The sequence below is a fragment of the Spermophilus citellus genome, assembly GCF_964194105.1.
Source record: "Spermophilus citellus genome assembly, chromosome: 8".
NCBI classification, from domain to species: domain Eukaryota; kingdom Metazoa; phylum Chordata; class Mammalia; order Rodentia; family Sciuridae; genus Spermophilus; species Spermophilus citellus.
In genome coordinates, this window is record NC_138189.1 from 681,875 (window position 1) to 696,378 (window position 14,504).

The following is a 14,504-nucleotide window of genomic DNA, read 5'->3' on the forward strand; positions in this document are numbered from 1 at the left end:
CACCCAGGATGCTCAGGTGTGGGCCACATGAACACTCCCTGCACTGCCCACCCCACCCAGGATGCTCAGGTGTGGACCACATGCACACTCCCTGCACTGTCCACCCAGGATGCTCAGGTGTGGACCACATGAACACTCCCTGCACTGCCCACCCCACCCAGGATGCTCAGGTGTGGGTCACATGAACACTCCCTGCACTGCCCACCCCACCCAGGATGCTCAGGTGTGGGCCACATGAACAATCCCTGCACTGCCCACCCCACCCAGGATGCTCAGGTGTGGGCCACATGAACACTCCCTGCACTGCCCACCCCACCCAGGATGCTCAGGTGTGGGTCACATGAACAATCCCTGCACTGCCCACCCCACCCAGGATGCTCAGGTGTGGGCCACATGAACACTCCCTGCACTGCCCACCCCATCCAGGATGCTCAGGTGTGGGTCACATGAACACTCCCTGCACTGCCCACTCCACCCAGGATGCTCAGGTGTGGGTCACATGAACACTCCCTGCACTGTCCACCCAGGATGCTCAGGTGTGGACCACATGAACACTCCCTGCACTGCCCACCCCATCCAGGATGCTCAGGTGTGGGTCACATGAACACTCCCTGCACTGCCCACCCCACCCAGGATGCTCTGGTGTGGACCACATGAACACTCCCTGCACTGCCCACTCCACCCAGGATGCTCAGGTGTGGACCACATGAACACTCCCTGCACTGCCCACCCCACCCAGGATGCTCAGGTGTGGGCCACATGAACACTCCCTGCACTGCCCACTCCACCCAGGATGCTCAGGTGTGGACCACATGAACACTCCCTGCACTGCCCACCCCACCCAGGATGCTCAGTTGTGGGTCACATGAACACTCCCTGCACTGCCCACCCCACCCAGGATGCTCAGGTGTGGGCCACATGAACAATCCCTGCACTGCCCACCCCACCCAGAATGCTCAGGTGTGGACCACATGAACACTCCCTGCACTGCCCACCCCACCCAGGATGCTCAGGTGTGGGCCACATGAACACTCCCTGCACTGCCCACTCCACCCAGGATGCTCAGGTGTGGACCACATGAACACTCCCTGCACTGCCCACCCCACCCAGGATGCTCAGGTGTGGGCCACATGAACAATCCCTGCACTGCCCACCCCACCCAGAATGCTCAGGTGTGGACCACATGAACACTCCCTGCACTGCCCACCCCACCCAGGATGCTCAGGTGTGGGCCACATGAACACTCCCTGCACTGCCCACTCCACCCAGGATGCTCAGGTGTGGGTCACTTGAACACTCCCTGCACTGCCCACTCCACCCATGATGCTCTGGTGTGGGTCACATGAACACTCCCTGCACTGCCCACCCCACCCAGGATGCTCAGGTGTGGGTCACATGAACACTCCCTGCACTGCCCACTCCACCCAGGATGCTCAGGTGTGGACCACATGAACACTCCCTGCACTGCCCACTCCACCCAGGATGCTCAGGTGTGGGTCACATGAACACTCCCTGCACTGCCCACTCCACCCAGGATGCTCAGGTGTGGGCCACATGAACACTCCCTGCACTGCCCACTCCACCCAGGATGCTCAGGTGTGGGTCACATGAACACTCCCTGCACTGCCCACTCCACCCAGGATGCTCAGGTGTGGACCACATGAACACTCCCTGCACTGCCCACTCCACCCAGGATGCTCAGGTGTGGGTCACATGAACACTCCCTGCACTGCCCACTCCACCCAGGATGCTCAGGTGTGGACCACATGAACACTCCCTGCACTGCCCACTCCACCCAGGATGCTCAGGTGTGGGTCACATGAACACTCCCTGCACTGCCCACTCCACCCAGGATGCTCAGGTGTGGGCCACATGAACACTCCCTGCACTGCCCACTCCACCCAGGATGCTCAGGTGTGGACCACATGAACACTCCCTGCACTGCCCACTCCACCCAGGATGCTCAGGTGTGGGTCACATGAACACTCCCTGCACTGCCCACTCCACCCAGGATCCTCAGGTGTGGGCCACATGAACACTCCCTGCACTGCCCACCCCACCCAGGATGCTCAGGTGTGGGCCACATGAACACTCCCTGCACTGCCCACTCCACCCATGATGCTCTGGTGTGGGTCACATGAACACTCCCTGCACTGCCCACCCCACCCAGGATGCTCAGGTGTGGGCCACATGAACACTCCCTGCACTGCCCACCACACCCAGGATGCTCAGGTGTGGGCCACATGAACACTCCCTGCACTGCCCACTCCACCCAGGATGCTCAGGTGTGGGTCACATGAACACTCCCTGCACTGCCCACTCCACCCAGGATGCTCAGGTGTGGGTCACATGAACACTCCCTGCACTGCCCACCCCACCCAGGATGCTCAGGTGTGGGTCACATGAACACTCCCTGCACTGCCCACTCCACCCAGGATGCTCAGGTGTGGGTCACATGAACACTCCCTGCACTGCCCACCCCACCCAGGATGCTCAGGTGTGGGTCACATGAACACTCCCTGCACTGCCCACTCCACCCATGATGCTCTGGTGTGGGTCACATGAACACTCCCTGCACTGCCCACCCCACCCAGGATGCTCAGGTGTGGGTCACATGAACACTCCCTGCACTGCCCACTCCACCCAGGATGCTCAGGTGTGGACCACATGAACACTCCCTGCACTGCCCACTCCACCCAGGATGCTCAGGTGTGGACCACATGAACACTCCCTGCACTGCCCACCACACCCAGGATGCTCAGGTGTGGGCCACATGAACACTCCCTGCACTGCCCACCACACCCAGGATGCTCAGGTGTGGGCCACATGAACACTCCCTGCACTGCCCACCACACCCAGGATGCTCAGGTGTGGGCCACATGAACACTCCCTGCACTGCCCACTCCACCCAGGATGCTCAGGTGTGGACCACATGAACACTCCCTGCACTGCCCACCCCACCCAGGATGCTCAGGTGTGGACCACATGAACACTCCCTGCACTGCCCACCCCACCCAGGATGCTCAGGTGTGGGCCACATGAACACTCCCTGCACTGCCCACCCCACCCAGGATGCTCAGGTGTGGGCCACATGAACACTCCCTGCACTGCCCACTCCACCCATGATGCTCTGGTGTGGGTCACATGAACACTCCCTGCACTGCCCACCCCACCCAGGATGCTCAGGTGTGGGTCACATGAACACTCCCTGCACTGCCCACTCCACCCAGGATGCTCAGGTGTGGACCACATGAACACTCCCTGCACTGCCCACTCCACCCAGGATGCTCAGGTGTGGACCACATGAACACTCCCTGCACTGCCCACCACACCCAGGATGCTCAGGTGTGGGCCACATGAACACTCCCTGCACTGCCCACCACACCCAGGATGCTCAGGTGTGGGCCACATGAACACTCCCTGCACTGCCCACCACACCCAGGATGCTCAGGTGTGGGCCACATGAACACTCCCTGCACTGCCCACTCCACCCAGGATGCTCAGGTGTGGACCACATGAACACTCCCTGCACTGCCCACCCCACCCAGGATGCTCAGGTGTGGACCACATGAACACTCCCTGCACTGCCCACCCCACCCAGGATGCTCAGGTGTGGGCCACATGAACACTCCCTGCACTGCCCACCCCACCCAGGATGCTCAGGTGTGGGCCACATGAACACTCCCTGCACTGCCCACCCCACCCAGGATGCTCAGGTGTGGACCACATGAACACTCCCTGCACTGCCCACCACACCCAGGATGCTCAGGTGTGGGTCACATGAACACTCCCTGCACTGCCCACCCCACCCAGGATGCTCAGGTGTGGACCACATGAACACTCCCTGCACTGCCCACCCCACCCAGGATGCTCAGGTGTGGGCCACATGAACAATCCCTGCACTGCCCACCCCACCCAGAATGCTCAGGTGTGGACCACATGAACACTCCCTGCACTGCCCACTCCACCCAGGATGCTCAGGTGTGGACCACATGAACACTCCCTGCACTGCCCACCCCACCCAGGATGCTCAGGTGTGGGCCACATGAACAATCCCTGCACTGCCCACCCCACCCAGAATGCTCAGGTGTGGACCACATGAACACTCCCTGCACTGCCCACCCCACCCAGGATGCTCAGGTGTGGGTCACATGAACACTCCCTGCACTGCCCACTCCACCCAGGATGCTCAGGTGTGGGTCACTTGAACACTCCCTGCACTCCCCACTCCACCCATGATGCTCTGGTGTGGGTCACATGAACACTCCCTGCACTGCCCACCCCACCCAGGATGCTCAGGTGTGGGCCACATGAACACTCCCTGCACTGCCCACCCCACCCAGGATGCTCAGGTGTGGGTCACATGAACACTCCCTGCACTGCCCACCCCACCCAGGATGCTCAGGTGTGGGCCACATGAACACTCCCTGCACTGCCCACTCCACCCAGGATGCACAGGTGTGGACCACATGAACACTCCCTGCACTGCCCACTCCACCGAGGATGCTCAGGTGTGGGTCACATGAACACTCCCTGCACTGCCCACCACACCCAGGATGCTCAGGTGTGGACCACATGAACACTCCCTGCACTGCCCACCCCACCCAGGATGCTCAGGTGTGGGTCACATGAACACTCCCTGCACTGCCCACCACACCCAGGATGCTCAGGTGTGGACCACATGAACACTCCCTGCACTGCCCACCCCACCCAGGATGCTCAGGTGTGGGCCACATGAACAATCCCTGCACTGCCCACCCCACCCAGAATGCTCAGGTGTGGACCACATGAACACTCCCTGCACTGCCCACTCCACCCAGGATGCTCAGGTGTGGACCACATGAACACTCCCTGCACTGCCCACCCCACCCAGGATGCTCAGGTGTGGGCCACATGAACAATCCCTGCACTGCCCACCCCACCCAGAATGCTCAGGTGTGGACCACATGAACACTCCCTGCACTGCCCACCCCACCCAGGATGCTCAGGTGTGGGTCACATGAACACTCCCTGCACTGCCCACCCCACCCAGGATGCTCAGGTGTGGGCCACATGAACACTCCCTGCACTGCCCACCACACCCAGGATGCTCAGGTGTGGGTCACATGAACACTCCCTGCACTGCCCACTCCACCCAGGATGCTCAGGTGTGGACCACATGAACACTCCCTGCACTGCCCACCCCACCCAGGATGCTCAGGTGTGGGCCACATGAACACTCCCTGCACTGCCCACCCCACCCAGGATGCTCTGGTGTGGGTCACATGAACACTCCCTGCACTGCCCACCCCACCCAGGATGCTCAGGTGTGGGTCACATGAACACTCCCTGCACTGCCCACCCCACCCAGGATGCTCAGGTGTGGACCACATGAACACTCCCTGCACTGCCCACTCCACCCAGGATGCTCAGGTGTGGACCACATGAACACTCCCTGCACTGCCCACTCCACCCAGAATGCTCAGGTGTGGACCACATGAACACTCCCTGCACTGCCCACTCCATCCAGGATGCTCAGGTGTGGACCACATGAACACTCCCTGCACTGCCCACCCCACCCAGGATGCTCAGGTGTGGGTCACATGAACACTCCCTGCACTGCCCACCCCACCCAGGATGCTCAGGTGTGGGTCACATGAACACTCCCTGCACTGCCCACTCCACCCAGAATGCTCAGGTGTGGACCACATGAACACTCCCTGCACTGCCCACCCCACCCAGGATGCTCAGGTGTGGGTCACATGAACACTCCCTGCAGTGCCCACCCCACCCAGGATGCTCAGGTGTGGGCAGTGTGGCCCCTCCTTACACTTTTCTACCCAGGTCTCCAGGACGGCAGGCCCTGCCATGGCCCGGGGTTGGTGACTTGGGCTGTAAGGGTCCAGGCCTGCAGTGTCACCAACTCAGGCTGTGAGTCTGTTCTTCGGTCTGTGTGTCCATGCCTAAGCTCATCAGCTAGGCACTGTCCCACTCTGGGCGAGAGCTGTGGTCTATTTAAGAATCCCAGACCGGGCTGGGAGGGTGGCTCAGCGATGGAGCACTCGCCTAGCACGGGCGGGACCCGGGTTCAATCCTTGGCACCACATAAAAATAAAGCCAGTGTGTTGTGTCCATCTACACCTAAAGAATAAATATTTAAAAAAAGAATCCCATACCATCCTTCTGGGGTAGTTTTGCTCCTGACGTAGGGTGACCCTGACTCTGGCCGGCAGTCTGGTGGTCCTGCAGTTTGCTGATTCATAACTGAGGGTGTCAGGGCCGTGTGCCTCCTGGGTGGTGGGTTTCTCTCCAGCAGGGTCGCTGGGTGCCAGGCCTGGGGCAGCGAGCATCCTCTTGGCAGGGTCCTGGTCGTGCTCTTCATCCCCATGTGCCTCAGGCGTGGCCGTGCAGGAGCCTTGGAGGAGAGCTGCTAGCCAGCCCAAGGCCCTGTGAGCTTGGGCTATGTCCAGGACCTTTCAGGACGACAGGGCACAGGGTGATGGGGATGATCTGGGTCTGACTCTGGAAGCATCAGGGGTAGGGTCTCAGCCAGCCTGAGAATGGTCTAACAGGTCCCCTCGGGGCGAGGGGCCCATCTCCCATGCCCAGCCTGCTAGAGGAGGGCTGTGCCAGGGTCCATCTCCTGAGTCCTCCACCTCATGTTGTGGCCCGGCCCGCTGCAGCACTAGGGACCTCTGGCATGCACAGGAGAGACAGGAAAACCCATGGCCAGTCCCAGTGGACCTGGGGTGTCCCCAGCAGCCTATGACTGAAGTCTTGTTCCCTGGAGTGGTGCTGTGGGAGCTGGTGGGTCCTTCAGGAGATCTTAGGTCACGGGGGTGGGGGTGTGCCTGTGACAGGGACAGTAGGACCTAGCCCCCTCCTCTTTCTTCCACTCCAGCCCTGAAGTGAATGGCTTTGCTCCTCCACACAGCCTCCTCACTTGATGTGCTGCCTCCACAGGTCCCCAAACAATCGGTCTGCCAGACCACGGGCGGAAACCTTCCACAGCATGAGCCAAAATAACCTCAGGTATTCTGTCACTGTCACAGAAAGCCAACAGCAGGCAGGCATTAGTGAGGCTGGAGGTTGGGGCCCCTGAGCTCAGATCCCCAGAGGTGCCTGCTGGTGGCCAGCAGAGCTGCTCAGTGCAAGGGGACAGTGCGAGGGCTGTGTGGCCCAGCCACCTGTGGGTGCTCTGGGTTTCTGTCACTTGCTGCCTGCACATGACTCCAGGTTCCTGGATGAGCCAGCAGCCCTTCATGCTGCTCCGGTGCTGAGGCTGGCTTCAGAAGCTTCGACCTCAGGTCTCCCCACTCCCTACCCCCAGGTGCTTGAAACCCCGCCCTGCCTCTCAAATGTGTCTCCTGTCACCACACACCCAGCAGCCCTCTGCCAAGGTGTCCAGGAGAGGCGTGGGGATGGCCACTGGTGTTTATCAGGGACAGATAGCCTTTATTCCAATGCAAAGAGGTCATGACAGGAAGACACCCAGGTTCTAACGCTGCCCCTCTCCTTGTCTCTCATGGTCACCCTGCTCCCAGGTGGCAGGCATGCCCAGGAGTGGGGGGTGGTGGCCTGGGGCTCCAGGTCTGAGGTATTCTGCAACCTTGTGTGCACAGGGCTTCGGGATTGGACGTCCCCTCTCCTGCTCTTGGGGTGCATGTTCTCACCTCAGAGGCGGCCTCCCAGAGGAGTGATAAGTTATGGGGGACATAATGCAGAACAAGACCCTCAGGGCCAACGAGCCTGAGGAAGCGCCTGCCACATCCCTGGGACCCCACCTCTGCACAGGCTCTCCATACCCAGGAGGGGCACCCAGCGGCCTGGCCCCAGGCAGCCGCCCTGACCTTCCGAGAGCCCTGTGTGACCCAAGCCTGAGGAGGCCGTGGGGTGCTGGGCTCTGGGCTTAGACACAGTTATCAGGCACACACTCGGCCTCTTCCTCCAGCTCAGGGCAGGGCGTCCCGTGGTTGGCCGGCTGGACGCGGACATAGCGAGTCCTTCTCTTGGCGCTCAGCTTCCCACAGGGGCCTCCGCACAGTCCCCAGGATGACCACAGGGAAACCTCACAGTCCAGCGGCGTTTCTGGAACTGGACCAAGCACAGGGGAGAGGGTAGGGCAGCGCTGAGAGGAAGCAGAAGCTAGGAACTGCTTCCCCCTCCTGCCCGCAGCCTTTCTGGCTGGGTCTGCAGTGCCTGGGCTTTGGCACCAGTCCCTGGGAGCCTCACAGGAGGCCGTGGGGTGGGTGGGGGTCTCTGGTGGAGGGCCCTCAGGCCACAGCGACCCTTGGAACTGGCTTATTTCTGAAGACAGAGGACCCTGGGTCTGGGCTGCGGGAGCTTGTCCTGGTGGCACCCAGACACTTTGGTCCTTTCTTCCTGTGCCGTCTGTCAGTCTTCATTATATTCATAAAGTTTAAAATCATCGATTTGGGGTTCTGGTCAAACCACCTGGTAATCTCCACTTTCCAGCCAGAAGGCCAGTGCTTGCCTTTTTGTTTAGTTTGCTTTTTTGGGGGGGCGGGGATACTAGGGATTGAACCCAGGGGCACTCATCCACACCCCAGCCCTATTTTGCATTGTATTTAGAGACAGAGTCTTGCTGAGTTGCTTGGGGCCTCACCACTGAAGAGGCTGGCTTTGAACTTGGGATCCTTCTGCCTCAGCCTCCAGAGCCACTGGGATTATAGGTGTGTGCCACTGCACTCAGCTGGATAGCACTTCTCTGTGCCCATTGCCCAGGGGAGGGTCTCCCCACACAAGGGGCCAGGAGCCCAGGTGAAAGGTGTGTCAGCAGCCAGCCACAGGATGGTGGCCTCACACTGAAGGGCTTTGTTCTCACGTATCTCACCCTCACCATGCTACCTGCTCTGTGACTGCTGAGGACCAGACCCCAGAACAAGTCACAGGTATTAGAAGAATCGGGGGGGGGGGGGCGGGGACAAGGGGTTGCGTTGCCGGGCACAGGACCTGGAATGTTCCAGAAGCTCCAGCCAGGCCTGTGCCTGGAGAAGCCCTCTCCACAGCACAGTGGGGTGGGACAGGGTCTGCAAAGACCCTCCAGAGTGGGGCTTCAGAGAGGCAGACTCCCCCGGCTCTTCCCAAAGCCTTGCCTGAGAGCCAGGGCCCTGGGCAGCAGGCCAGGGGACAACAGAGCCCAGCCAGCACAGGACCTGCTTTCCTGCTCCCCAACTGGGAAGGCAGGCAGTCAGGGCCTGGCCTGGGCTGAGTGCTGCAGCAGCCCTGGGCTCACAGTGGACCTCTTGGGCCTGAAGACAAGGTGTCCACTTGCGAGACAGGAACACGTGGAGCCCGGTCTGGGCTTGGTGGGAACTTCCTGGCTCCTCCGAAGGCCTATGAGCAGGTGGGAGCCTCGCCCTGCCCTCTTGTGTCCATGCAGGGGAGCCCCAGCCTTGGGACGGCTCAGCTGCTGTCCACCCCCACCTGGGGCTGGAGGTCACCGTGCAGCAAGGGAACTGAGTCCAGCTGCATGCACCATCGAGTGCCACGGCCGCTGGACCCACAGGGACGTGGGCCACCAGCGCCTGCCCCACCCCAGGCAGGCACCTATCGCCTATTGGATGGAACCCGAGGCCCCACAGGAGCCCTGTGACAGCTGTCACCTGTGGGTGGTGACACCTCTGCCACTGCCTTCCACTCCTTTGTGAATGGGGAGAAGATGGGACCTAACTTAGCAGACTTGGATCCACCCCCATCACTGGGACGTGCAGGTCCCTGGGACCTCTCCAATGGACATTGTCCCTCGCTTCTCCCTGGGTCCTGTCTAACTCCGGCCATAGTGGAGGGCGTTTCCAGCTGCCCGTGTGAAGAGCTGGCGCTGTTCGGAGCAAGCCCGTCCTGAGTCGCTGAGAGCTAGCCTCGTGGCCGTGAGGGCCTCGGTGCCCTCTGCCGACTCAGACTCGGGTCTGGGACCCATGGAGCAGCAGTCCCTCAGGTGCCCAGAGAGGCCCCGTCCTTACAGGGACTGTGGAGGGTGAGCCTAGCCAAGTGGGGCTGCCAGGGTGGTAGCACATCCCATTGGGCGCCATAGAGAGCCACGTGCCCCATGTGGTCAGGACAGACTCAGCTGTGACTTCTTTCCAGTGTGGCTGTCGTGGGCACAGAGCTCCCCTGGGTGAGCTGGAGCCACCTGTGTCCACTGCAGGCTCCCATGCACTCCCCGGCTCTGTGCCCACTTATCTCTGCCAGCCTGTCCACCTGCAGTGCGCAGGGGACTGGAAGCCTGGACATTACCTGAGAGGCTGTCCACGATCTCATTGTCTCTGTTGGTCAGGTCTGGGGCAAGTGGAACAAAGGCCCTGGGGCTCTGCCGGAGCCTCACCAGGGTCACTCTGGCCATAGGAGGCAAGGACTTCAGCCGCGGGTAGTAGAAGGAATTCGCAGGGTGACTGGGAGAGGAAGACGTTATCTGGGTTGGAGGAAGAGAGGGAGTTGGCACAGGGTCCAGGAAGCCCACCTTCCTGTGTGTGCATGGCCCGCTGGGCAGCATCCTATGTCCAGCCAGGAACTGCTGGAAAACAGACCCCGGTCTGGACCTCATCTGAGCAACACCCACACCCAGGACAGCCGGCCACGCCTGCCTTGGCCTCTCCCCAAACCCTGGGCTGGGTTGCCATGCCCTCTGCCTGGCCAGGGGCAGCACAGGCTCAGCTGAGACGCTGTGGTGCTGGGCTCGGGCCCCAGGCAGGAGCTGGGAAGCTGGGAAGCAGGCCAGGAGGGGCCTGCAGGACCTCGTGTCTCACTCTGTTCCCTGCATGTGGCCGGCAGACAGGTGGGACTGCACCCAGCTCACTGCAGCGCCAGGGCAGGACCCTTCCCTGCAGGAGCCCAAGGCCCAGCCCTGCCCCCCAGGCCCACTCACCTCAGTGACCGTGTCCTGAGGGATGGTCGCAAAGTTGGGGGAGGAGAAGGTGAAGCCACTGTCTGTCCCTGCGTCATGGGGGTAGAGGTCCAGGGAGGCCTGCTCCTTCCAGCGGCCTCCCTCGCACAGGTCCAGGCTGTCCACACCCACAAACCAGTCAGGACTGGGGACAATGCGCACCACGAAGGACACCTGTGTGCAGCAGAGGCTCAGCGGGCGGCGGCCCCAGGAGCACCTCCCGCCCTCTCCTGGCCACAGCTTACCAGCGAGTGCCGGGGCTGCACCTCCAGCTCTGTGGAAGTCTGGCCCGTGCCGCTGGGGACGGCGGGGGCTGAGAACACGGCCAGCACGCTCTGGACCTTCTCTCCCGCAGCCTCCAGCTCCTTCATCAGGGCCCAGGCCTCCCCGCGCTCCGCGAAGTCCCGCAGCCCGTTGCTGACGTAAGCGTCCTTTCTCCACATGCTGTAGTCAGAGCTGTGCGAGGCCCCTGTGCCACAGCCAGGCCGTGTGAGCAGGTGGTGGGGACACGCAGCCGCCCAGGCTCAGGCCCCAGCTGGCCAGCCCCGTGGACACCTCATCCTGCCCTTCCTGATCATCATCTCCCCCAGCTGGGAGGCGAAGAACCACGTCCACTCCACGGTGACATTCTACATCCACACACTCTAGGGACCCCCGGCTGAGTGACGGATGGCCAGCCAACCTTGCCCATGACTGCCCCCCTGCTGCTCACTACACCCTGAGCCCAGACCATCAATGGTTGGCACACAGGAGGTGCTTAGCCAGCATCTCAAAGTCTGTTGGATGAGAGTGCCCCAACTCGTGAAGCACTGCGCAGAGCCCTCCCAGGTGGGGCGTCACCACGGAACATGCTGGCACGGGGAGAGGGATGCCTTACCCAGGAGGGAAGACCACTGTGCAGGGGGCCGGAACAGCGGGTACTGCTTGGGGAAGGCCGCCTGGCTCCACTGGCCCGTGAAGGTGAGGCTGTACTTGGCTGGAGGCCGGGCTGTGCAGACGGCCTCTGCCCCCAGCGGCTGGCTGGCAGTGGAGCCAAGTGTGGCCAGGAGGAGGGCCCAGAGGCTGCTGCCCGGGGCAGCCGTGGTGCTCAGGTTTTCCATCACCTACAGCACAGGGAGAGCAGTGCCGGCACTGTGGATCCCAACAAGCCCCTGCCCACCTGTCCCCCCCAGGCAAGAGCAGAGAGGGTCCCGGTGGTCGTGCACACCCCTGCTCCCCAGAGCCCTCAGCTGTGAGTCCCCAGACCCTGCACCCCGAGAAGCCACATGTGCCTGAGATCGCCACCAAGTCCACCAGGACCTCAGGAAGCCGGCAGCCTCAGAGCCCCCGGATATCCAGCCTTCCTGAGAGAGCGGAGCCAAGCGTGCTCAGGCCCTCGGGGTGGGGGGTTTGGCACAGGCCCATCCTGGCCCCGGTGTGTGTGCACAGTGTGTGGGGGGTGAACCAGCAGAGCTCCGTGGCCATCCCAGGGAGGGGTGGAGGAGGGTGCCCTCTGCGGCGCCGCAGGTTCCCGGAGGCCAGGGCTAGTCTGCTCTGCACTCCCTAGGGACCCGGGTGCACCCTACTAACCTGAAGGAGCAGCAGAGGAGATGCAGGGCGGGGTGAGGAGCTGCTGGCTGCTGCTGGTCCCACTGAGAACCCAGAGCTCCTACTTATGCCCCAGGCTGGAGCTCGGCTGGCTGGCTGTTCCTTCCAGAGAGTGGCAGACGGGACAAGGGCAAGAGGGACTCTCTCTGCCTGGGGCCTGTGGGGCTGCTGCTCTCCAGTCTCCCACAGGCTGACTGCAGAGCTGACCTGCTCCCTGGAGCTCACTCCCGTCCTGGCTGGCCCTGGCCGCACCCTTTCTTTGTCTTCCCTCCCTCCCTCCTCCTGCCCTCCTCCTCCCCTCCCTCCCTCCCTGCACTCCCGCCCCTGGCTCCCCCAGCTCCCCGGGTGGTGCTGTGAGCAGCTGTGCACTCAGAGCCAGGGAGCTCAGGGCCAGGGGCCACAGAGGCGCCTGTTCATACCTTGCCCACAGGTGCGACCTGAATGGCCCCATTTATAACATGACCTGAAAAGAGAGAGAGGTAGGTTGGGGTGACCCAGGGCTCTCAGCTCAGCATCCCAGGACTTTGGGGCCCTGGGTGTCAGCCAAACACAGCTGCTTCCTTCCCACTGCAGCCTGCAACTGTGCAGGACAGCCCAGGAAGTCCACATGGCTGGCCAGAGGGCAGTGGGAGTCAGTCCCTCCCAGAGGGACTCAGAACCCAGGAGACCACAGTACCACAGACCAAGGTGCTCAGGGCTCAAGGATGAGCCACGGAAAAGGGGGCACCCTCCCTAGGATCCCACGTTGGTAGGCCAATGTATTCTGCAGCCACCCCATGGACACCCCCGCCCCCACCCAGAAGGTGGGGGGGCACAGACAGGAGGAAGGCTGGCGTGGGCCGGGACAGGCAGAGGGTCCGCAGGTTGTGGCTGCCCAGTGTCAGGAAGATGTTTGCAGAACCCTGTTGGGAGCTGGGAAGTGAGGCGAGGCGTCTTGCTCAATCCCCAAGCCCGCCCTGCCCCTCAGAGGGGGCTGTCAAGTCTGGACAGAAGGCATCTGGGTTTCAGAATCCTCTTAGCATTTCCTATTCAGACAGACCAGACAGAGTGGGAATAAATAGAATCAACAAGAATAGAATGCAAACACCGATGATCTAACCTGCCTTCAAGTAAACACCAGGCCCTCAGGGAAGTAACCCACCGAGTTGAGCCTGCAGCCTTCAGGACAGGCCAGCCCCGCAGGAGTCCCCACAGGGCTGACCTCAGGACCTGGAGCACTTGTGGGTGTGGGCCTGTCTGTGGAGCTTACCCTGTTCTAGATAGGTGCTCACAATACTTATTGATTCACTTGAAAAGAACAAAATTAAGCTACTCCATGTGAGCATAAACAACAACATGTTTTATAAAAAGCAGCTACTTTTCAAAATAAAAGCCTTAGGAGCGTGGTCTGCTCTACCGGGTGATCTCACTGTCTGGCCTAATAGGAGACAGCTGTCTTCGCAGAGCTGCTCTGCAGTCCATCTGCTGAGATGTGGGTGAAGCCACCAGGACACCAGCCTTGCAGGGACACTGGGAAAGGCGGGCTCAGCTCCGCAGGACCCTCCGATAGTACAGGCCTGCGCTGCGGAGGGGCCTTGGCTCGGGGACCCTCCGGGATCCCTTCTGCTCCCAGCAGACGCTGAGGGCTGATCCAGAAGCCTGTTTCTCACTGAGGCCTGGGCGGCGGTTCTACACTGCCCTGGGCTCTAGGACCCAAAGGACAGCAGTAACAGCCCCTGGGTTCCGGCTGGGAGCAGCAGCCTGGGACAACAGGCCCAAATGCTACCACAGGGCTGCCCCAAGTGGGGGTGGGGCAGAGCAGCTTCCTCTGTGACAGGATGGGACAGGGAAGGGACCCCCAAGCAGGCCTGGGGACGGACGAGCTTCCTTCCTGTGACGCTGGCCCTGGCTTAGGCTGGGCTGGGGTCTCACAAGGCAGAGAGCCTGGCTGCAGGAGTAGCTCCTCTGTGCTGTCACAGGCTCGCTGGAGGCTCCTCTGCGAATCAGGCATGGTGCTCTCCTATGAAGTCCACACGAGGCGACACTGTGCAAGGTG

The 14,504-nt window shown here is 61.7% G+C and overlaps 1 protein-coding gene across 1 annotated transcript; it reads right to left on the reverse strand.

Annotated features, from left to right (window-relative positions):
• Window positions 1-7,408: 7,408 nt before the first annotated feature.
• Window positions 7,409-12,726, reverse strand: SPON2 (spondin 2). Its single transcript, XM_081304661.1, has 6 exons — window positions 12,452-12,726; window positions 11,760-11,985; window positions 11,128-11,351; window positions 10,865-11,056; window positions 10,237-10,411; window positions 7,409-8,073 (listed from the first exon to the last, which is right to left on the reverse strand). The coding sequence occupies exons 2-6, from the start codon at window positions 11,980-11,982 to the stop codon at window positions 7,889-7,891; spliced, it is 999 nt and encodes a 332-aa protein (XP_081160787.1). The 5' UTR covers window positions 11,983-11,985; window positions 12,452-12,726; the 3' UTR covers window positions 7,409-7,888.
• Window positions 12,727-14,504: the final 1,778 nt, after the last annotated feature.

Coding starts and splice junctions, on each gene's coding strand:
- SPON2 (XM_081304661.1), bottom strand. CDS start 11,982: ATGGAAAACCTGAGCACCACGGCTGCCCCGGGCAGCAGCCTCTGGGCC. Junction 11,352..11,759: donor ACAGTGGTCTTCCCTCCTGG/GTAAGGCATCCC, acceptor GCTGTGGCACAG/GGGCCTCGCACAGCTCTGAC. Junction 11,057..11,127: donor TGCAGCCCCGGCACTCGCTG/GTAAGCTGTGGC, acceptor TGCTGCACACAG/GTGTCCTTCGTGGTGCGCAT.